At 42.5% G+C, this 25350-nt stretch overlaps 2 protein-coding genes across 2 annotated transcripts in view; both read left to right on the forward strand.

The window, feature by feature from the left end:
• Positions 1–25350, forward strand: part of LOC114643553 (protein NLRC5-like) — a 5922889-nt gene that overhangs the window by 144527 nt on the left and 5753012 nt on the right. The gene's annotated exons all lie outside the window — the stretch shown is intronic.
• Positions 290–25350, forward strand: part of LOC114643079 (tripartite motif-containing protein 16-like) — a 37026-nt gene continuing 11965 nt past the window's right edge. Inside the window, exons 1-4 of the mRNA XM_028791776.2 lie at positions 290–877; positions 12075–12170; positions 21972–22205; positions 24547–24706. Of these exons, the coding sequence (XP_028647609.2) occupies positions 296–877; positions 12075–12170; positions 21972–22205; positions 24547–24706 (1072 nt within the window). The 5' untranslated portion in view covers positions 290–295. The remainder of the gene's footprint in view (positions 878–12074; positions 12171–21971; positions 22206–24546; positions 24707–25350) is intronic.

Below are 25350 nucleotides of genomic sequence, written 5' to 3' on the forward strand. Positions count from 1 at the left end.
TCTATCTATCTATCTATCTATCTATCTATCTATCTATCTATCTATCTATCTATCTATCTATCTATCTATCTATCTATCTATCTATCTATCTATCTAAATATTGGCAGAGGCCCTGTTCTGATCCTATTGTTTATCTTCTCAGATGTTCTCTCTGTGAGTCTCTCAGCTTTCTCTTTAAATCTCCTCCTCCTCCTCCTCCTTCTCACTGAGCTCATACAAACTTTCACTTTTATTTCTTCACAAGTCACTTCCTTGTTGTCTGACTGATTCTCTCTGCCTGCCTCTCCTCTGACTGATGATGGCTGAAGCCCAGCTGCTTGTATCAGAGGATGAGTTCACCTGCTTGCTGTGTCTGGAGAACCTGAGTGACCCCGTCACCATCCTCTGTGGTCACAGTTTCTGTCTGAAGTGCCTCTCTGACTACTGGGATCAGAGCCAAGAGTGCAGCTGTCCTCAGTGCAGATACACCTTCATCCCGAGGCCTGCACTGCACAGAAACACTCTGTTGAATGAACTCGTCAAGAAACTAAAGAAGCCAAGGCTTAGTCCTCATCCATCTCAGAATTACTCCTGCCCTGGAGACGTTCAGTGTGACGCCTGTACTGGAGAGAAGTCCAGAGCACTGAAGTCCTGTCTGACCTGCGTGGTTTCCTTCTGTCAGACTCACTTGCAGCCTCACTTTGAAGTAGCAGCCTGGAAGGACCACAAGCTGACTGACCCAGTTAGAAATCTGAAGGAGAAGCTCTGTGTGAAACATCGCAAGAGTCTGGAGATATTTTGTAAAACTGATGAGACCTGCATCTGCATGATGTGTGGAGTGACTGAGCATAACAGTCATGAAAAGGTGGAGCTGGAGACGGAAAGAGAAGAAAAACAGGTGAGTGGGGCTTAGTGTTTAATGAAAAAATGAAATCAAAAGAGTTAGTGGATTTATAAATGCAGTCTGACAGAGAAATCCACTTGTGCATATTAAGAGTTGTTGTGGAAAAAACATTTTCAAAGAAGTCAGTCACGGACTCAAATGAAGATGCAGAACAATTCTTTATCTGCACACAGATATGCACAAATGTCTCAATGCATGCAGTAAGCAATCAATAATGGAATTCATTCCCTTTTATACTTATCTATTTCTGTTTAACTTTTCTAACACATCACATCATCTAATTCTTAGCACATCCTCTTAGCCAATCATCTACAGCCACCAGTAACTTTGTACACATGGCGATTCTTTCATTATTCTAAACATCACTTCATTAATAGGGGTGTCTAACAGCATTTCCCATTGATCTTATCACCGCTTCACAACAGGGGTGTTTGGGGCTCCTCACTGTTTGTCCTCACCTTTTAACGGGGTGTTCATTATTTCATTACTTCATTTACACTTAGCAATTATGCTGGTGGCTCTTCTACGATGAGGCCACCCTCATGTGTTCAAGCTTTAAGCTGCATTTTGTTAACCCTTTAGTTATCTTTATCATTTTCCTTATGTTTTTAATACTACATTGTTACTATTTCTTATATATTTGTATTCAATTATTACAATTATTATATATTAATTAAAAATATTTGATTAAAGTTCTACAGTGTCTGAATTTTCATGTCTGTGACAATAGCGAACAGGAACTCATCATGGAGACACTGGGCGCGAACAGCCCAGGATGAGACATCCATAAACAGTCGTGTGAGCCGAGTGCTCACATTAAACTAAGCGGAGTGTCTTTATGCTCTGATCACTTGTGCTTGGAGGGTCTCAGGCCTCTTTATGAAGCACGTTATAGTCACATGTCCAGATTCTTACAATATCCATACATTCTGATATGGTGCTGTAGTACAGAAGTTCACACTTTAGTAAGTAATTAAGTGATCAGGCACTTCATTAGTGATCAGAGATCATTTAATTTCTTGGACTAACAAGAACATTTTTAATGTCTTACACTTTGATACATGACTGTGAGATGAACCAAGTGCAGAAATTGTGTTAAACATTTGTTAAAGGTTTCAGTGTCCACATCTACATTAATAATAAAATCAACATGACAGGACCATAGATTACATTGAGGTCAGGTGAGATGAGAGCACAATTCAGACATGAATAAGGGTCTGCAAATTAACACGGCAGTTTGACTTGAGTCTGTTTAAATGTCTAATGTGAGCACTTCAGAAGATGTGAAGTCATCCATGTGTTTATAAGTCCTATGCAGTTCATCTCATAAACTGTTCCTTGGCTACTTTCTTCACTGACATTTCTTAATTTATTAAACAAAGTAAAACTATTCAGTCAGTTTTCAGTAAGTTCTCACATATCTGGCCATGTCCTCAATATGACGTTGATAATTCAAGACTCTTTATTTGTCACATATATGGTTCTTTAAGTACAACATATAATGAAATGTGCTCTAAATTGGCCATTAGACTTGTAATAAAGTTAAAAGATATGTAATGTAGACACTGAAGTATAAGGCGAGATCAAGCATGGGTAAAACGTATGCCGAAAGAAATCTCTCAGTCCAAAAGCGCTTTTTAAAAATATTTAGTAAAAGTTAAAAGCAAATAATCCACACAAGAATAAAGAAAAAAGTAGTTACACATATAGAATAAAAGGCAAAAAAAAAGGAAAAATGTATCATCTCTTAGTTTTTCTTGAGAAACTTTAATTATTTCTGTACTTAAAAGTTCTTAATTTCTTCTTCTATACTTAAAGATTCTTAGCTTCTTCTTCTGTACGCTTTAAACGTACGGCACAGCACTTAAAAAAGTGCTGTTTTCTTAGAGTTACTTCACACACACAAAAGGTCCATAGGCCCGTTGGCCCGTAGGCACAGTTTAAAACATTGTGCCCTCTACGCCTTACACATGGCAAGGCTAGTCACTAACTGAAGAATAATGTTTAGTCAAAGCAGATAGAAATAGCAAGAACATACCAATTTTACTCAACTTATGGGGGTTTTAGGAACCTCCCATAGATTATGCATTGTCATCTACTAAAATATTTATGAATCTTATGTAACTAGGAAACGGCTCTTACATGTAATTTAACTTAAATTTAATTTAATTTAAAAAGGTGGCGCAATGGTAGTGCTGCTGCCTTGCAGTTAGGAGACCTGGGGACCTGGGTTCGCTTCCCGGGTAGTCCCTGCGTGGAGTTTGCATGTTCTCCCCATGTCTGCGTGGGTTTCCTCCGGGTGTTCTGGTTTCCTCCCACAGTCCAAAGACATGCAGGTTAGGTGTATTGGTGATCCTAAAATTGTGCTTGGTGTGTGGGCATGTGTGCCCTGCGGTGGGCTGGCGCACTGCCTGGGGTTTGTTTCCTGCCTTACACCCAGTGTTGGTTAGGGACTGGTTCCAGCAGACCCCCGTGACCATGTGTTAGGATATAGCGGGTTGAAAAATGGATGGATGGATTAATTTAAAAAGAAATTTAAAAGGGTAGAACTCAGGTGATACAAAATACTGAAAAAAGTATATATTGTGACAGATTAAGGTCTCCGTGACCCCTTTAACCCTCAGACTAGACGTCAGACACCAGGTAAAAGTCCAAATATGAATATTTATTATAATAATAAAGTGCACAAAGCACCCTCCTCTCCACAATACTCAATAATAAATCAATAATCAATAATAATAAACTCAATCCTCCACTCCCAGACGCGTTGCCACCCTTCCACCCAGCTCAGCTCAATGCCTGGGCTTTCCCACAATCCTTTTATGCACCCTGACCCGGAGGTGTTCCTGGCCAACCAGTCCACAGTTCCTTTTCCCTTCCGGGTCAGGGTAATCAGTCCTTTTCTTCACCCCAGGAGCACGTCGTTCCTTCCTGTCACGTGACCGTGACGTACTCCCGGGTTATAGGGCACATAAGAGTCCACGAGCCCCCTTACAGCGACTCCCGGTGGCCCCCAAGGTATCCAGCAGGGCTGTGTATAAACACTACATAGTCCATGAGGCCCTGCTGGAACTCGGGGCACGTCCACGCTGCTGGGAGAGCTCCTCCTGGCGGCCTGGGGGTGAGGGCCGGAGTAGAAAGCCGGCAATCCTTCACAATATCCAAATAAGCATTACAATTTTATATGCGATCTGAACAGTGAGCAATGTAATATAATAATAATAATAATAATAATAATAATAATAATAATAAAATAAAGTATGTGCATTGTGCTAGTTTGCTGGTTAATGTAAATAGACTAAAATGACATGGCAGAAGCTGAGATACAGTGAGGTAGAGAATTCAGTTTGTGTTAAAATGAACAGTTAAATGAATTTGTGGTGGCCTGTCCAGGTTAAGAAGTCTTTTGGCCTGTGGATAGATGCTCCTCCTGAGCCTCTTTGTTCTGGCCATAATACTCCTAAAGTGTTTGCCTGATCAGCAGGTTGAACAGATAGTTACTGGGGTGACAGAAGTCTCTAATGATCCTACTTGCTCTGGTCCTACATCTCCTGGTATATATATCCTACAGAGACAATAGATCAGATCTGGTGCTGTGTTTCACAACCTGGATCACTCTCTGTGGTTCCTTAATATCCTGTACACAGCTATTCCCAAACCAGGAGGTGATATTCTGAGTCAAGACACTTTCTACAGCACCAGAGTAAAAAGTCCTTAGGCTCACTGTGGAGACCTGAAATTTCCTCAACTGCCTCACCTTTTTGGATCAGGCTTGCATATGTTCAGTTCATGTCAAATCCTCGGTGATATAAACACCCAGATATCTGAAGCCACTCACCCTCTAAACTGCAATCCCGTTGAGGTTGAGGGGCGTGTAGAACTGCTTCTGTCTCCTGCCAAAGTCCACCACCAGCTCCTTGATTTTGCTGACATTCAGTCATCAAGGTTCTCCACTTCCTCCATCCATGCTGTCTGATCGTTGTTGGAGGCCAGCACCACTGTGTCATTAGCAAATTTGATGATGGAGTTAGAGGCATGTGTGGCCACGCACTTGCGAGTGTAGAGGGTTTAGAGCAAAGGGCTGAGTACACAGCTTTGTGGAGCTCCTGTATTGAGTGTGACGATTCTGGAGACACAACTACCAACTCTCACCACCTGTGGTCTCCATGTGAGAAAGTTGAAAACCAAGCAAACACACATTTACCAAACAACATTTCAAGCTGCAGTGGTGTTTATAGGCTGGTTTTTCATTATTTTTTTGACATGAATCAAAGCAATAACAAAGGGGTCTCTGGTGGAGGATCAGATTTTCATTACAGGTGTTTTTATTTTCTCTGCTGTTTAATTATTAATTGATTTGGATTCTTTTTGAAAGTCAGTTTCTGAGGTTCACCAAAAACAGACATCTGGTATTACATTTTCAGCCACTGGCTAATTTATTTCTCATAAGGTGACTGAGTTTTCAGAGATTCTGTCATTTTTGGATAAAGAGTTCATTCTTAATCGAATTATGGGAAGAAGTCTTTATAGTACATTGTGCAAATATGGGTTAGGTCCCAATGTTTATGTGTGGATTAAGTTATTATACAGTAATTGAGAAGTCTTGGTTTGCACAAATCACATCCATTTTGAAACTATTTCAGTTTAGACTGTGCTGTCCATTATCACCAATATGTGTGCGATTGCTTTTAAGCCCTAACTCTTCATGTCCAGAAGCAGTCAGAGATCAAGGGGATCAAAAAGAAAGTATTTCTTCATGCTGATGTGTTGCTCTGAACTTCAGTTCCATAGCCATCATTTTCATCTACTGGTTGAAATTCAAAACATTTCAACTTAAATAAGTCGAAGTTCTCTTCCCTGTAAATTCTCTCATATGCCAAACAAAACCTGAACATATATTATTGATTGTCTTTGAGAAAATACCTACAAATAACAGAGGAAAATATAAAGATATATTCAAGCTTAAGTTTTACCTTGTTCTGAAAACCTTCAAAGAATATGGTAACAAATGGTCTTACCTTCATCTCCTTAATGGTTGAATTAATGTTATCAAAAGGAATATCCTCCCAAAGCTCTTACATCTTTGTAAATATGTAAATTAACATATTAACAGGTAGAAGTTAATAAAACCAAAGCAGTTCAGTTAGCCATGGAAAGGAAATCTTTTTCATAATCCTCTCTGTATGTTCCATCATATTACCATCATTTTACCAGCAGCCCATTGGTCCGACATTCACATGAGATAATTGGTCATTGTAGGAGACACTACCAAGCTAGGTCAAACTGATGTGGCGTATCATTATGGGAGTATCGTCACATCCACAGGGTCGACCATGTCCCCTGCTCATCACAGAGCCTATAGACTGTTATCTCTGAAAAGATGGGGGATCAAGGAGTGGGTCGACCATGCTGGTGGAGGGGATGATCAAGCATTCCACCTTGCTGTGGGCCAGCCTGCAGTGCTCAATCAAAGGTTCAATGGTTCCTGCCGATTCTGCATCAGTTATAGGGTGCTGAACAAGAAGACCCATAACAAGTCTACCTCATGCCAGTCATTCACAACATCCTGGAGTCTCCGCATGGGGTGACAGTGTACAGCTCCCTGGATCTGAAGTTTGGGTATTAGTAGGTGAGAAAGAGTGTTAAGAATATGGACTTCATCACCCTGGAAGGACTTTTCTATTTCTGATGAATTACTTTTTTCCTAAAGAATATCAGGGCAACATTCCACAGACTGACAGAACAGGTACTCTTGGGGCTCATTGGGAATACCTGCATCATCTGCACAGATGCCATCATCATGTCCTGACTAACTGTCCAACAACATCTGAAGAACCTAGACAATGACTTCCAGTGACTTCATAAGGCATATCCGACCCTCTTTGTTTTTTTGATGACCTTCCTTGGCCAAGTGGTGTCAAAAAACCAGGTTAGGATGGACGTAAAGAACATCAAGCCCACTGTGGACTACCTAGTGTCACAAGAGGTAAAATGTCTCCAGCACTCTTGGGGGTTCATTCAAAGGGTTTGCTCACATTGCAACTCTGTTATTCCACCTGCTGAGGAAGAGGTCCCGTTGGAAATAGTCATGCACAGACTTCCTTTGACTCTTTGGAAGAAGCTTGATCTTTACCACTAGTCTTGACACAGCCCAATCCAGCATTGACTTTCTAGGTCCATTTAGATGTGAGTGGCATTGGGCTCAATGCTGTCCTCTCCCAAGAGTCATGATGTGTGCTTCACGATCTCTAAAAGGCGCTGAGTGCAACTATTCCATCACTGAGACGGAGCGCCTCGCTGTCATGTGGCAGTGTGAATGTGAGAGCACCTTGTGGCCGCTGCAATACTCTTACTAGCTTCGTCATGTATGATTATCATGTATTCTATGAACATGTAGTTAGGCCTTCTTAAATCTTTCAGCATACAGTCTCTGTATTTCAAGGAGTTTGCTCGTAGATGATCTTAATGAACAGCGAGAAAGTAATTTTTCCAGTAAATTTCAGAGATGGAATGGAATTCAGCTATCCATAAAATCATTATTTTTGAGTCTGCATGAAACATGTCATAATTACTCAATAATGTACATTGGTAACTTATATTTTGTCTAAAACTGTATAAAATGTATCCAGGACAAGACAGAAATGCCCTCCTGTTCCTATGTCACATTTTGTGGATGCTAAAGTTGGACTTTTTCTGAGCCCTATCTCACCATAATGCAATTACTGAGTGGTTTAACTGGGGGGACTGGAGACACTTAATCCAAATCAGAAATGGCCAGATTGTCTAAAAACTGAGTCAATCCAAAGGCCACTTTGTCCAAGTGTTCTCAGATTCCTAACCCATTCATCTATAGCCTGAATCTTTCTGATTAACTTTAAGGTAGCTACTGAATGCATTTTGACAAATTAAATTATCATTACTGCCACCAGGAAAAGCTACGTTAAAGGTATTGCAGGACACACAACGTATGAGTATAAGCTGTCAACGTATATAGAATGAACTGAACTTAGTGGCAATGCCATCCTAACCTTATTGCCATCTTACACACGTCAGTGGTGTTCAGTAATGACAAGTCGTCTCAGTGATTTGAGTGGATTACTGCTGGTTGGCTTATCCTGCTCTAAGATGCTCACATTAAGGCTCAGGTGCTCAGGTCTCACTTCAGGCTTATTTGTTGTTCTTAGGCGGCTGTCAGATTAATTTGTCTTAACTTGTTCCTGACATTGCCTTGCTCATCTTGGCTTTGTTTTCTGCTCCTACAAAGTTAATTGTGTACTCACTAAATTCTTCAGATAAGTAGCTTGCTTACTTGTGAGATTCTCTTGCCCTTCATCTTGTGAAAATCACTAGTAGACCTCTACTTGATACACGCTGCTCTGTGTTGTCTTTCATATTTTGCTTCTTTAAGTTATCTGTGATTCTTGTTAAGCTTATTAGCCTGTAGTCATGAGCCAACTTGTAATTTTTTTATATATAATTTTTACTGGTTTTATTTGCATGATGAAGGACAACTCTCAAGTCTTTCAGACATACAATGGCACATCCTATTCATACCAAATATGAATGAATCGTCTTTCCTATCTGGAAAGGAAAAGATCAGAGCATCATTCAAAGATTTTGAGGCATCAAAAATGAAAGGAGAGGTTCATCCTGCTTAACTGAGTAAGGACAATGTTAAAAAAACAAATGAGGTTTTAGACTTTTTTTATTTTTATTTAAGGAAAATTGAATATTCTTCTCCGTCTGTGTTATTGTAGGCAGAGCTTGTCCTGTTGAATTAGACACGGCCAAGTGCCAATAATGTCAGGTACCACCACAGACTGTTCATCATGTCGTAACGCCCCATTGGCATTGGCTCTGAATAGTCATGTTTGAGGGTCAGGGACTGTCTGATACTGTAGACCAGCACACGTCTATTCCAGGAAATCTGAGTGAGGGATTTAATCATTTAAAGTGGTGAAAGAGAGAGCCAATTAGAGAGAAGGGATGATTAGGGGGCCAGAATGATTAGACCATTCAGAGCAATTCAGCCTGGACACCAGGATACACCCTGCTCTTTATGAAGAACGTTCAGGGATCTTTAATGACCACAGAGAGTCAGGGCCTCGGTTTTATGTCTCAAACAAAAGCTCCATTTTTACAGCACAATGTCTCCGTCACTGCACTGGGGCATTGGCATCCACATTCAGACCATGGGGTAAGTGCCCCCTTGCTCGTCTCACCAACACTTCTTCCATTAGCAACCCAAGCTTCTCCTAGATGGTCACTCATTCAAGTACTGGCCGGGTCTAAACACGCTTACTGCCAATGTGCGTACTTTGTAAAAAAAATATTTCCAATGAAAGCATGAAGTCAATAAAGCTCAAAAGTCACTTTAAATTAATGCATAAAGATTTTAAGGACAAGCTTTTTGAATATTTAAAAAAAATCAAACATTTTATTAGCAGACCTACAATTTAAAAACATTTTAACGGCAGAGTCTCTAAAATAAATAAGGAACTGTATGCATCTTATGAAAGGTTAATAGCTAAAAGTGGCAAACCTCACAATGTTGGCGAAAGCTTAATGTTGCCTTCTGTCCCTGCAGTGTTGTCGACTTTAACAAATTTGAATGCACATGAAATAACAAGCAGGATTCCTTTAAACAACTCCTCAGTTTCTCGATGGAGAGACAAGATGTGATGGATAGGCAAGTGATGTTGAGGAGCAGTTGGTGGAAAAAACTGAATTTGAAGCAGTTTGCCTGGCAGTTAGACGTGTCAACACTTCCAAATAATGGATCTCTGCTCATGGCCAATGTCAGATTTCCTGATTTGGACCAATTAAAGGAAGAAATGCTCTTTCTTAAAACAGACGTCAAAGGGGAATCAATTTTAAAGTGCTTGAAGAGTATTTAAAGCAGAAACATATTCAATTTGTGAGTATTATTGCATGTGCAACAGACGGCACTGCTCCAATGGTCACAAAATATAAAAGGTTTCTGGTGCACCTCAAATAGGAAGTACTTTCAGTCTAGACAGCTCACTTTGTCGTACATCGGCAGCACTTGGTAGACAAGAACCTTGGTGGACGTCCTCACACGTTCCTATCAGTTGTCATGAAGGCAGTTAACATCACCAAACCCAATGCACTTTTATTAAGATTTTTTTTTTGTTATAATTGTTTGTTATTATTTTTTAACAATACTCCTATTTCATTTTATTGTATTTTTTCAGTATGTAATTACTGAACTTTATTTGTCGCATTAAGTTTTTCTTCTTTTCTGTTTTATTCTTGATTATTAAATTGAATATTATTTACATTTTTTGTTTTTGATTTTTTTGCATAGCATTTAGTATTTTTGTCAGCATACTTTTAACATTTTAGTTTTGACACAAGGTCATTGTTGTCCTTTTTATTAATTGTTTTTCTCCTTTGTCGTCATTTGTCATTTTTGCTGTTGTCTTCTTGTAGATTCCAGTGTACAGTTTCTAAAGTTTGAAGTTCAAATCCCTCGAATGACACTCCATGACCAGTCCCTTCACCTGCCTGTGCTCCAATTGGAAAATCAAAAGAAATGTACCCAATTGTATCTCAGATGTTTCAAGTCACCTTGGATGAAGGTGTCTGTCAGTCAAACAAGTAATAATTGGAAAAAGGAAATTAAGGCGCTTTTTAAATAAACAGGATTCTGAGAAATTAATTCATGCATTTATCTCTAGTAGGATTGACTACTGCAATGCGGTGTTCACTGGATGTTCAAACTGTTCTTTATACAGCCTCCAGTTAATCCAAAATGCGGCTGCGAGAATTATTACAAGAACAAGAAAATATGAACACATAACTCCAGTTCTTAAATCCTTACACTGGCTCCCGGTTAAGTTTAGGGCAGATTTCAAAATCCTTCTTTTAACATATAAATCATTAAATGGTCGAGGTCCGACTTACTTGTCTGAACTTATCATGACTTACAAACCAGAGCGCACATTAAGATCTCAAGATGCCGGTCTGCTTATGATTCCAAGGATTAATAAAATAACAATGGGAGGTCGAGCTTTTAGTTACAGGGCCCCTAAACTGTGGAATGGTCTGCCTGCTACTATAAGAGATGCCCCTTCGGTCTCAGCTTTTAAATCCCGGCTGAAGATTCACTACTTCAGTTTAGCACACCCTGACTAGAGCTGCTGATTAACTGTACAGACTGCATCTCTGTTGTTAGTCATTAGCACTTAAACATAAGTAACATGACAGTTATAATTGTATACTAACCCTCACTTATTCTGTTTTTCTTCTCGGTACTCAAATGTGGCACTTGGTGCCATGGCCCACCTGCCAAGTTGTTTTGCCTGCCTAAGGAAAAGTCATCCCAGATGGAGGATCACAGGAATCGTGGGAGAGAGGGGTCCTTTCATCGGATTGGCTGGCCCAGCACTGTTTCAGCTGTGGAATGGCCAAATGGGGGAGGCAGCTTGAAGGATGAGGTCTCCAGGACTCTATACAAATACAAATCTTATTATGGGATATATCATTTACTGTTAAATTCTACTCTGTACTTCTAAAATTTATATATTTTTTTTTTAATTTCTTACTATATTGAGAAATTGTTCTGTGTACTGTACTGTATTGTATTGTATTGACCCCCTTCTTTTGACACCCACTGCACGCCCAACCTACCTGGAAAGGGGTCTCTCTTTGAACTGCCTTTCCCAAGGTTTCTTCCATTTTTCCCTACTAGGTTTTTTTGGGAGTTTTTCCTTGTCTTCTTAGAGAGTCAAGGCTGGGGGGCTGTCAAGAGGCAGGGCCTGTTAAAGCCCATTACGGCACTTCCTGTGTGATTTTGGGCTATACAAAAATAAACTGTATTGTATTGTATTGTAACATTTATTATGTCTACAACAGTTTGTGCCATGTGTTAAACTTTCTGATCTCCCCAGTGTTACCTGGACTGGCATGTGGCACAGACAGCAATTCTGATAAGTCCACCTTATCTGTTCTGTCTCTAATCGTAGCTTCTCACTGTTTCCATTTTTCTTGCACCACCTGCTCTTATTTTTATCAGTTGTTCTGACACAGACCATGACAGCTGGATCCACCACATCTTTGGTTGTCCACATTTGATTTACCATCAGGTTTTCAGAGCTCAGCAAATTCAGGCTGTAAGTGAAAGTGAATTCTAATAAGATCATGTGTGTCCTCTTTCATTTCTAAACAGAAACAGCTGGGGGTGACCCTGAGTAAAATCAAAAAGAGACTTGAAAAGAGAAAGAAGAAACTGAAGAAGATGAGGAGGGCGATGGAGCAGATGAAGGTGAGTTGAATTAAGACATCATTTTTAAGCAAAGAGAGGAGAAATAAATTTAAAGTAGTAGAGCTGTTAGAGCTTCACTGGTAATGAAGGTGTAGGGGCCAGTGGGGACAATTTTTTATTGTGACCTTCATGGCACTTCACTGTACTCCATGCTTTAATCAGTACTGAGTCCGACAGTATGACTCTCCTGTTCCTTGGTTTTTCCATCATGCTGTCATTTTTTTCCCTTAACATTTGCTCAAATTACAGGTTGGCACTGATGTTCTGAATTTTCTCAGTGGGTGCAACATTTCTTCATTCCCTTCCACTGGTTGACTAACTGAAGTTTTTATTGTTGTGACTGCTGTTCTTTAGACATTGTTTTTGTCTTATAATGTTTTAGGTCTTTGTGGTCTACAGGGTTTGTTTTCTTTGTATTCTAAACCAGTAGCACTCTAAAAATATCATAGTTTCCTCAGTAAAGCTTTGTTTTAACTTAGATAGAATTATGTACCATTTGTTTTGAAATTGTACTGGTGACAGGACATAATGACAGTTTCCTGGGTCTGTGCCCCTGGTCACTGCTGCTTCCTCACAGATTCAGTGTCCTCCATTCTTTGTTCATGTGGTTTGGTTTCTCTCCTTCCCTCTGTGGGTTTTCCTTCAGATGTTCTGTGAGTTTGGTCCATCATGATTGTGAGTGTTGTTCTCTGTGGCCCTGTATTGGACTGGCATACTGTTCAGGATTGTTTGTTGCCAGGATTTATTTTTGAAAATATTTTCGCCAAATAGAGAAAGAACTCTTCACATAAACATTTCCAACCTAATTTATTCAGCACAAACTCACATTTAACAGTTTAGTGACTTAGAGTATGTTAAAGTACTAAAGTACCAAACACAGCAGGTCCAGACCACTAGGTTGTGTCTTCATTTCAGAAAAAATAAGTAAAGCACAGTGACAGTCGAGGATGTGAGTGAAGGAGGGCTGTCTTGTCCACACTGGTTTATGCTATTATGCTTGTATTCATAGCATTCCTGTATATTAGTGAAACATGAAATCCCTCATCCCCCTTAACCACCATGAAATGTCACCTTATCATGGTGGAAGGGTTTGTCTGGGCCAAGTGCTCCTGGTAAAGTTACCCAAGGAAAATTTGTCCTACATGATGGACCAGAAATGAGTTGTTTTCACAGGGTGTCTGGGCTCAGCCTGAGAGGTAGGGTGAGGAGTGCTCCTCCGCATTGAAAGGTGCCAGTTGAGGTGGTTTGGGCATCTGATTAGGATGCGGAGGTGTTTCAGGCATGTCCTTCCAGGAGAAGACATTGGGGCAGACCCAGGACAGGCTGGTGACATATGTCTCGACTGGCCTTGGAAAGCCTTGGTATGTCCTTAGAGAGGTGGGAGGAGGTGGCACAGAAAGGGATGTCTGGGCATCTTTGCTCAGATTGCTGCCCCTGCAACCTGGACCAGGATAAGCGGCAGAAAATTGATGGATGGATGAAATCTCCCAACCTAACCCATTCTGACTACTCACTAATACTCCTGCTCTTTGTTTCTTACTCTTTTTGTTAATGAATAATTCTATTGAATTACCTGTGATAAATGTTAAGATTACATTTGTGTCCCTCTGGATCAAATGTAATCCATTCAGATCCCTAAATGTTCTAATGTTCTCAGTCTTACCTGAACTGGTCCATGGCATAGATAGAACTTCTGAGATGACCACCTTGTTGATTTTGCTCTATAGCTTTGCACCCAGCTGATAGCTTGCCTGCATGTCTATCATTTGTTGCATTCTGGACAATGACTACTGAATACATTCCCACTCTTGACAAAAGACCCCCCTACCTATCCAGGCAAAGTGTTCTACCTGTGTACCATCTGCATCTCAGTTCCTGTAGTGACGGAGTCCCCAGCTATTACTACTTCCATTTCTTTATGCAGTGGTTTGGATGTGACCTGTTAGGACTTCTTATTCATACCTACTATACCACTTGACAGTTCTTACAGTAGCCATCTAGTCTTGATGCACATGGACAGTATGCATGTCTTACCTTGTGATACATTTTTTTGAAGAGAACCCTCCAAATATTCCAACATCATTTAGTAGTTGGCCTCATTTTTAATGTCTGTTTTAGTGGCAGCTAAACTCATTTTAAAGTAATAAATTTACATTTAAGTTTATACTAACTATAGTAGTCATTTAATACCAACGTTGTGTCCATATCTATTAAAAATCATTTCACACATTTCTCTTATTGCTTCTCATGCACTGTCACTGCCTGCTGTGTGTGTTTAGATCTGTTCTGAACTTTTCCATAACTTCTGTCTTCATCCTTAAAGGTTGGTCTCTTCACTGATTTCTTTATAATACCTCTGCCCATACATGGCCTGATTTAATGTCCTTCTTATTTGAATGAACTTTTCATCTGCTTATTATCCATCCATCCATCCATCCATCCATCCATCCATCCATCCATCCATTATCCAACCCGCTATATCCTAACTACAGGGTCACAGGGGTCTGCTGGAGCCAATCTCAGCCAACACAGGGCGCAAGGCAGGAAACAAACCCCGGGCAGGGCGCCAGCCCACCACAGTGCTTATTATCCTCCTGGCACAAATGCTCACCTGCTTGAGTGTGATGTAACTGAATTAACTACCAAACTCTTTCTGTACTTTAATGCCTTCCTTCTTTGTTGAGGTGTTCTCTACCAGTTGCATAAGCGTATCATGGCCAGCACCGCAAGTGTCAATCCCAGACCCTTTATAATATGAAGAACAAGCACTTTGGTGGTGTGTGACTTCAATAAACTTCAGATCAACGGTTACACTCAGTCCCCTCCAAGATTTGAGCTCTTGAACCTGAAATGGACAGTCATCTTGAGACCACTCTCTGGTGAAGAAGAAAGAGGAGAAAATGTGAACTAAAATGTGATAGAAACAAGTATCATCCAGAAAGGAGCATGGGAAAAATACAGCAAACAGAGATTTAATAAATAACAAATACACTGAGACACAAAATAACCCTCAGCATGCAAACTTATACACAGATATTGAAAATATGGTAGATCAAATTCATCAGAAGTGAAGTTAAATGGGAGAGTCTCTTTGAGGAAACACAAAAAGCCATTCAGTTCATTTAAACCAGTTGGCTGAACTTTGTTGAGCTTAAAGATCCAGTAAGCCCCTCTAAGTTAGATGAGGTTATCGTCATCACCACCGCGTGGAGTGGCTTGGTGATATTCAGCACTGTCTATTTCAGCTCTGTAATGCTGTGTTTTACTGTTATAAAATGGCTGATATATTCTGTAGCACACCTTCGAATGTTGCGCTTGTGTTCAGTAATGTGGCGACTGACTGTCCTAAATGAACTAATAGACAGGAGCAGAGCAGTAAATAGACCACACATTTGGTCTGCACTTTGATCTGTGGTTTAAAGTGACAGAGCCATGTATGTTAGTGATGGGTCACCTTTAAGGACATTTGTGAACGAAATGCAACAAGTAAGAAAAATGTCCAGGGTGCAAGGAGTGAAGAATTTCTAATTGAAGTGTGGAAAAAGAAGAGAATGACTAACAAATCACTAATAAAAATTAGATGTTGGGTGTTTTTAGTGAAGGATGTGCCAGAGTTTTAAAATGTTGTCTTTGTATACAGTCAACCTGTGGTGATGAGCGGACAACAGAGTTCACCTCACCATGAGTGTGGCAAAATTGTGGAAATGTTTGGGAACTTTGTAAAACACAATGAAACACATTGAAGTCAGTGGAGAAGGTGAATCAAACTAGTTATGAGGGGATTATAATGATGCAATGGTCTTTAATATCCATGAGGGCTACAGAAGTATCTGCCACATATGCTTGACTGATTATTGAGGCCACAAATGTGACATGAGCTGTGAGGCAGCAGTGCTCTCCACTGTGCCATTGAGCTTCACACAACAAAAACCACAAACAGAACAATAGCCACACGCAACATACAACCAATAGCCACAAACTGGCAACAAGTAAAAACAAAAACATGATTGTACTCACAAGATTTCCAATCTTCAGGGCACTGATTGGCCGAGCCATGAAACTGCACCATGGGAGTGACTTACTCAAATCAGCAGTTGTGGTTTCTGGCGCAGCAGGAATGTTTTTTTTTGTTTCCAATCTATTTGTGCAGATGCTTCATACTTTTTCTTCCATCAAGAAGACAGAAACACATTTAAATTGTAATAAATCTAAGTGGAGAAGGACAAGCAAACGGTGATTGCATTCACTACACTTTTGGCACGCAGACTTATTCTGTTAAATTGGAAGAATCCTAACTCTCCTCTTATAAGTCAGCGGGAAACCGATGTTTTATATTATTTGAAATTGGAAAAAATCAAATTCTCAGTTAGAGGATCTGTACAGAATTTTTTCAAAACCTGGCAGGATTTAATCAATATTATTTTAGAATAAGAGAAATAATTATTACCGCATTTATTTTCCTTTTCCATTTTTTATTTACCTATATATATTTCTTACTTTCTTTTGTTTATTGTTGCCTTATTAAAAAGCCCTAAGCAATTCTCCTTTGGCTAAGCTCTCCTTCTCAGGGGTGGGGTTTGATTTGTCTTCAATTTTCTTTTCTTTTTGTTATAAATTGATCTATTTGTATGGAATGATTACAATAAAATTAATAAATAAAATTTAAAAAAAAAATTGTAATAAATCTTTCGCTACTATTATTAATTCACAGGGTCTCATGTGTTTCCTAACTCAGGGACTCCTTTAAGAATTGTTTTGACTTCTCCCTGGCTAACTGTACATAATTAGCCATGTGGTGCAGTGGTGAGTGAGTGACCGCACAGGGGTCAGTGTTATATATTCAGTGGCGGTACTCATAATACTCTTATTGTGGTTGGCTAATGTGCCACTTAGTTGACATCATATTACTGACATCACACTGCACAAAGCAGAACGGGGAGCGACATGAGGTGGAGTAAACTTAGAGTGCTCATTCGTGAAAGTTCTGTGCGTGGCTGCTGGAGCTGATCAGAAAATCAGAACAACTGTGACAACAACAGACCATACAGCCCAACAAGCCATTCTATTCACCTAGATTGTCCAAAATAAGCTCTATGACAGTGGTTCTCAAGCTGTGGGGCGGGCCCCCCTAGGGGGGCGCAAAGTAACAAAAAGGGGGGCGCAAAGATATGAAAAAAAGAAAACAAGAATCGAAAATATGAAAAATACATCTGTTAAAACCAAAACAAATTAACTTAAACTACATTCTGATACTCCCCTCCTCAAACCGCCACCTTATCGTGGTGGAGGGGTTTGCGTGTCCCAATGATCCTAGGAGCTCTGTTGTCCGGGGCTTTATGCCCCTGGTAGGGCCACTCAAGGCAAACTGGTCCTAGGTGAGGGATGAGACAAAGTGTGGTTCAACAGACCTTCCATGATGAATAAAAAATTTGGACGGCCTTTTCCCTTGCCTGGACGCGGGTCACCGGGGCCCCCCTCTGGAGCCAGGCCTGGAGGTGGGGCTCGATGGCGAGCGCCTGGTGGCCGGGCTTACACCCATGGGGCTCGGCCGGGCACAGCCCGAAGAGGTAATGTGGGTCCCCTTTCCCATGGGCTCACCACCTATGGGAGGGGCCAAGGAGGTCGGGTGCAGTGTGAGTTGGGTGGTGAGACGGGGACCTTGGCGGTTCGATCCTCGGCTACAGAAGCTGGCTCTTGGGACGTGGAATGTCACCTCTCTGAAGGGGAAGGAGCCTGAGCTAGTGCGCGAGGTCGAGAGGTTCCGGCTAGATATAGTCGGGCTCACCTCGACGCACAGCTTGGACTCTGGAACCAATCTCCTTGAGAGGGGCTGGACTCTCTACCACTCTGGAGTTGCCCCCGGTGAGAGGCGCCGAGCGGGAGTGGGTATACTTATTGCCCCCCGACTTGGAGCCTGTACATTGGGGTTTACCCTGGTGGACGAGAGGGTAGCCTCCCTCCGCCTTCGGGTGGGGGGACGGGTCCTGACTGTTGTTTGTGCGTATGCACCGAACAGCAGTTCAGAGTACCCACCATTTTTGGAGTCCCTGGAGGAGGTGCTAGAGGGCATACCTTCAGGGGACTCCCTCGTTCTGCTGGGAGACTTCAATGCTCACGTGGGCAATGACAGTGAGACCTGGAAGGGTGTGATTGGGAGGATTGACCCCCCGATCTGAACCCGAGCGGTGTTTTGTTATTGGACTTCTGTGCTCGTCACGGATTGTCCATAACAAACACCATGTTCAAGCATAGGGGTGTTCATATGTGCACTTGGCACCAGGACACCTTAGTCCTCAGTTTGATGATCGACTTTGTGGTCATGTCGTCACATGTCTTGGACACTCGGGTGAAGAGAGGGGCGTAGCTTTCAAATGATCACCACCTGGTGGTGAGTTGGCTTCAATGGTGGGGGAGGATGCCGGTCAGGCCTGGTAGGCCCAAACGTGTTGTGAGGGTCTGCTGGGAACGTCTGGCAGAGCACCCGGTCAGAAGTAGCTTCAACTCCTACCTCCGGCAGAACTTCGTCCATGTCCCGAGGGAGGTGGGGGACATTGAGTCTGAATGGGCAATGTTCCGTGCCTCTATTGTTGAGGCGGCTGACCAGAGCTGTGGCCGTAAGGTGGTCGGTGCCTGTCATGGCGGCAATCCCCGAACCCGTTGGTGGACACCAGCAGTGAGGGATGCCGTCAAGCTGAAGAAGGAGTCCTACAGGACCCTTTTGTCCTGTGGGACTCTGGAGGCAGCTAATAGGTACCGGCAGGCCAAGCGGAATGCGGCTTTGGTGGTTGCTGAGACAAAAACTTGGTTGTGGGAGGAGTTTGGGGAGGCCATGGAGAACGACTTTCGGACGGCTTCGAGGAGATTCTGGTCCACCGTCCGGCGTCTCAGGATGGGGAAGCAGTGCAGTGTCAACACTGTGTATGGTGGGGATGGTGCGCTGCTGACCTCGACTCGGGACATTGTGGGTTGGTGGAGGGAGTACTTCGAAGACCTCCTCAATCCCACTAACATGCCTTCCAATGAGGAAGCAGAGCCTGGGGACTCGGAGGTGGGCTCCCCCATCTCTGGGACTGAGGTCACCGAGGTGGTCAAAAAACTCCTTGGTGGCAGGGCCCCGGGGGTGGATGAAATATGCCCGGAGTTCCTCAAGGCTCTGGATGTTGTAGGGCTGTCTTGGTTGACATGCCTCTGCTACATCGCATGGACATCAGGGACAGTGCCTCTGGATTGACAGACCGGTGTGGTGGTCCCCCTCTTTAAGAAGGGGGACTGGAGGGTGTGTTCCAACTACAGAGGGATCACACTCCTCAGCCTCCCTGGAAAAGTCTATTCGGGGGTTCTGGAATGGAGGGTCCGTCATATAGTCGAACCTTGGATTCAGGAGGAACAGTGTGGTTTTTGTCCTGGTCGCGGAACAGTGGACCAGCTCTACATCCTTAACAGGGTCCTGGAGGGTGCATGGGAGTTCGCCCAACCAGTCTACATGTGTTTTGGGGAATCCTGTGGGGGGTGCTCCGGGAGTATGGGGTACCGGACCCCCTGATAAGGGCTGTTCGGTCCCTGTACTATCGGTGCCAGAGCTTTGCCGGCAGTAAGTCGAACCCGTTTCCAGTGAGAGTTCGACTCCGCCAGGGCTGCCCTTTGTCACCGATTCTGTTCATAACTTTTATGGACAGAATTTCTAGGCGCAGTCAGGGTGTTGAGGGGGTCCAGTTTGGTGGACTCAGGATTGGGTCACTGCTTTTTGCAGATGATGTTGTCCTGTTTGCTCCATCAGGCCGTGATCTTCAGCTCTCTCTGGATCAGTTTACAGCTGAGTGTGAAGCGGCTGGGATGGGAATCAGCACCTCCAAATCCGAGACCATGGTCCTCAGCCGGAAAAGGGCGGAGTGCCCTCTCAGGGTTGGGAGCGAGATCCTTCCCCAAGTAGAGGAGTTCAAGTATCTCGGGGTCTTGTTCACAAGTGAGGGAAGAATGGAGCGGGAGATCAACAGGCGGATTGGTGCGGTGTCCACAGTGATACGGGCTCTGCATCGGTCTGTCGTGGTGAAAAAGTTGCTGAGCGATAAGGCAAAGCTCTCAATTTACCAGTCGATCTATGTTCCTACCCGCACCTATGGTCATGAGCTATGGGTAGTGACCGAAAAAACGAGATCGCGAATACAAGCGGCTAAAATGAGTTTCCTCCACAGGGTGTCTGGGCTTTCCCTTAAAGATAGGGTGAGAAGCTCAGTCATCCGGGAGGGGCTCAGAGTAGAGCCGCTGCTCCTCCGCATCGAGACGAGTCAGATGAGGTGGCTCGGGCATCTGATCAGGATGCCTCCTGGATGTCTCCCTGGTGAGGTGTTCCGGGCACGTCCAACTGGGAGGAGGCCCCGGGGAAGACGCAGGACACGCTGGAGGGACTATGTCTCCCAGCTGGCCTGGGAACGCCTCGGATTCTCCCGGAAGAGCTAGAAGAAGTGGCAGGAAAGAGGGAAGTCTGGGCATCTCTGCTCAAGCTGCTGCCCCGCGACCTGATCTTGGATAAGCGGAAGAGGATGGATGGATGGATGGATACATTCTGATACTAGAAAAATAAATATAGAGTTAGATAAATGTCGATAAAAGTTAAGTAGGTATAATAAAATATGCATCTATGATATATCATTAATTAAAAAAGAACAAATTGGTATTAGTGTGCTCCTTTCAAAAAAACGTTAGGGTGGCGCAATTTAAACTGTTATGAAAACTCAGGTCGGAAATACGTAAAGGTTGAGGAACGCTGCTGTATGATATCATGCATTCCTCACAAAGCATCATAGAACATTGGGAAAAAAATAATATCTGAGTCAACTGCAGAGTGAATTTCCAAGAAAATATGCAGTGAACAAGATCAATGGCAAACGGCACAATTGCTCCAAAAACACTTTGGTGAAATTTGATGATCAACACTAGTTATTAGTAATATTAACAAGTTAACAAATAAAACTGAATCAACATGTGAAACAAAGATTCAGAATTCTGAGTTTTACATTGGAGAATATACTGTATGTGGCAAGGTGAATGAAGTGAAATGAGAATCCCCTGAACGACCACTAGACACTTGAGTTTAAGATTTTCATCAAACTAGAACATTACTACTGCACACAAGACTCTGGTCTAAGAAGTCTATTTCACTTTCACAAAATAACCTTCCAACACATAGACTTTTCTCTTGTACTTCTTCTTTTCTTGTCCTCCACTACTAGAGGTGTGTGTCGTCCTAACCCACTCCCAGCTCCAACTCATCAAGCAGAGCAGGAGATCCTCTTTCTAAAGTTACACCCTGGAGTAAGCCAAAGTTTAAGGAAGTTTTCAGAAGAGAAATTGATGTCCAGGTGACCAGAAAAACTTACCTCTTGATCTTTTACTACTCTGCATGAATATTCACAAAAAAAACTTTGAGTAGTTCCAGTATGTGACAGGTGTACCTAGAAAGACCTCTGGCTCAAACAACACCCTCAAAAGACACTGAAGCTGTCCCCCAGTAACTGACTGTAGTGGTTCAAATGGACCCTAAATGACACTCTATTCAGACTGCATACCCCAATAGGCACTGGCACTGAGATGCTGCCAACCAGCATATTGAAGGAACAAGAATCTCTCACTGCTCTTCCATTACTCCAGTTTCCCATTCAGGTAAAGAATTATCACTGGCTGTAGCTGTGATGCCAGCCCATCCAAACTGTTTATTAAAACAACTGAATACCAACCAAAGTGTCCTGTGACTGGTAACTTTTATTAGGACATTCAATTCACTGCGTTTCTTCATTCAAACAGATTTCTGTGGATAAACAAGTGGCGGAACATGAGAAGACCTTCACTTATCTGATTCACTGCATTGAAGAAACCCAGTGGAAGTTGATTGAGAGGATCAGAGAACAAGAGAAGAGAGAAATGGAGAAGGCCAATGGAGCGATGGAACGACTGGAGAAGGAGATCAAGGAACTGAAGAATAGAGACGCTGAGCTGAAGGAGCTTTCAAAGACCAAGGACCACGTCCACTTCCTGCAGGTGAGGTGACGCTTCACTGGGAATGTGGCCAGACTGGGGTCTATGGAACCTGAGAACATTTAGAAAGATCTGGTTAGTTTTTACATGTCAAGAACAGGTCATTCAGATTAACACACCTAACATTTATAATATCTTCAAAGGTTTTCAAGTTGCTGTTTCCATCTGCACCGTAGGGTAACTTATTCCAAGTATCTACAGTTCTCTGTGTAGAGAACTACATCCATCCATCCATCCATTTTCCAACCTGCTGAATCCGAACACAGGGTCACGGGGGTCTGCTGGAGCCAATCCCAGCCAACACAGGGCACAAGGCAGGGAACCAATCCTGGGCAGGGTGCCAACCCACCGCAGGAAACACACAAACACACCCACACACCAAGCACACACTAGGGCCAATTTAGAATCGCCAATCCACCTAATCTGCATGTCTTTGGACTGTGGGAGGAAACCGGAGCGCCCGGAGGGAAACCCACGCAGACACTGGGAGAACATGCAAACTCCACGCAGGGCGGACCCGGGAAGCGAACCCGGGTCCCCAGATCTCCCAACTGCGAGGCAGCAGCGCTACCCACTGCGCCACCGTGCCGCCCCTAGAGAACTACATTTAAATGAAATTTTTGTTTAACCATCTCCATTTTAAAAGGTGGCATCTAATAAATGACAATGCCAGTTTCCTTCATATCATTAAAATCTTCTGTCATGTCACCTCCTCAATGTATCTGTCCTTATAATGATGAGATTCAAATCCTTCAACATTTCCTCATAACTCAAACTTCAGAGTCCAGTCTCATCGATCCCCTCTCAATTTTATCCCCTGATATTATGTCATTTAATTAATTTGGAGATGAAACTTACACAATATTTTAGATTTGCACTTAAAACCTTTTATTGATGTACTACATGGTCATAGGTATGTGGACTGCCCTTCAAAGTGGTTTGTTTTGCTATTTCAGCCACACCTATTACTGTCAGGCCCATACAGCCCTGAAATTGCCATAGACTAACACTGGCATTAGAACATGGTGTAAGATCTGGTGACATTCAACATGGAACTGTCAGAGGATGCCACATTTTCAACAAGTCAGTTTGTAACATTTCTGCCCTTGTCAACTGTAAGTTAATGTGAAGTGGAATCATCTACAACAACATCTCAGCTAAAAAGTGTCTGGCCACACAAGACATGAAGAACATGAAAACCATTTGTCTTTGGTTGCAACAGTCACTACAGAATTCCAAACTACCCATGTAATTAATGTTAGCAAAAGTAATGTTGGTTGCGGTCTTCATGAAACCATGTGCAGTACAAATTATCATCTGGAATAATGCAAAGCAAATGTCTATAGACTCTGAAGTAGTGTAAATGCATCTATCTGGCAGTTTGCTGGGTAAATCTGTGCTTGGCAAATGCCAGGAGAATGGTTCCTGGTCACAGTCTAGTAAAGGCCTTCTGCTGTTTCCCCATGTTGGTGCAAAGTCCAAGGGAAATGTTGTGGGAAAATGTGGCTGGCCTGCACTGAGCTCTAACCTCAACTCCATCAAACACCTTTGGGATGAACTGGAATGCCAACTGCAAGCCTGGCATTATCACCTAGCATCAGGGCCCAACTTCTCAAATGCTGTTGTGGATTAATTAAAATAAAAACCTGCAAGCATGTTGTAAAATCCAGTGGAAAGATGAGTAGAAGTTATCATAGCAGCAAACTCCATGTTTATGCCCACGAGTATGGAGTGAGATATTCAACAAACACATAAGGGTGTGATGTGCAGGTGTCCACATTCATCATGGGCACTATATCAAGCAACTTCTCAGTAGTCTTCTCCACTTTGCCTGAACTCCCCAGTCTCTCTCATCAGTAACACTTTCTACCTACAGACCTTCCAGTGTATAATTATACTGATTAGCCTTCTTCATACGTGTGTTACGTCTTTACATTTTATTTACTTCATCTGAGAAATATAAAAAAGTAGCAGTTCTAGCGCCGACACGGCCATCATCAGTTTAGACTTTAATTGTTGTTGAGCTCCTTACATCTAAATGCCTGGTTTTCAGTGCTGAAGTCAATTCTGCACCCACCTTACTGCTGCACCCCCAATTGCTTTATGTACGGTCTGATGACTTACTTCTTGAGCATTAAAAGATCATTAAAAACTAATGGAGGATAATATCGTGTGCTTCTCTCTATAAATAATAAATAAATAATATAAAGGTGACCCCCCACCCCATTTAAACCCAGGTTGACTATACATCACACTGGTCCTTAATTGTAGAGCTTCTTCTTAGAGATGTTTTCATTCTGTTTGTCCTCTCTGAAATCTCATCTCCTCTTCTCTCCTGATGCAGACTTTCTCATCTCGCTGTGTCCTTCCTACTGATGGAGACTCGCTCAGCTTCACTACCACTGCTGATTTTTCTTCTGAGGACCTGAGAAAGGAGCTGTCATGTTTGAAGAAGAGTCTGAAGAAGATCAGCAAGTGGGACTTCATGGCGTGGACTCCATCAGGTACAGCATTTCATCACATTGTGTCCATTGTTAACTCTTTGAGGGCTGAATATTTTTGCTGAAACGCAATGGCTTCACACAGAAATCAACATTAAACATCTGTTGCTACATGCTGTGGCTGCCAGTTTGCCAAGAATGTGCGGCAGGCAAGCTGCCAGGCTGTGTTCACAGCAGCGGCCATGGTCACAGTGCATTGCAATCTGGTTTCTACCTCTTATCATTGTTAAGTGGCAGTCCTCCCAGGCGAACAGTGCCATAGGCTATATCAGCTACATGAACCTGTTCAGCACCACGATTAGCTGGGGACCAATCAGCTGAAGCTGCAAAACCTCATATTCGTTTTCAATCGCTTGTATCAAAATCAGAGTCCGACAAGTCTTAGTCCAATTCAAACAGAACAGGCAACATGTCCTCCACAGAGTATTTTGCTTTTATGCGTTAACCTCTCACTAGATGGCAGTGCCATTTTTGCCATTCTCTGCGCCTTGCTACTCACGGGAGCGCAGGAAATCTCGGTCAAAACCAATGAAGAGAACTTTCCTTCTACCAATGAGAGTCTAACTAAAATGCAATGGTTGGTTTTGTCACAGTTTACAGCTGATTACCAATTATCGTCAGCTCCTCCTATTGACAAAAGTCGACAT

This window comes from Erpetoichthys calabaricus, chromosome 4 (assembly GCF_900747795.2).
Source record: "Erpetoichthys calabaricus chromosome 4, fErpCal1.3, whole genome shotgun sequence".
Lineage (NCBI taxonomy): Eukaryota > Metazoa > Chordata > Cladistia > Polypteriformes > Polypteridae > Erpetoichthys > Erpetoichthys calabaricus.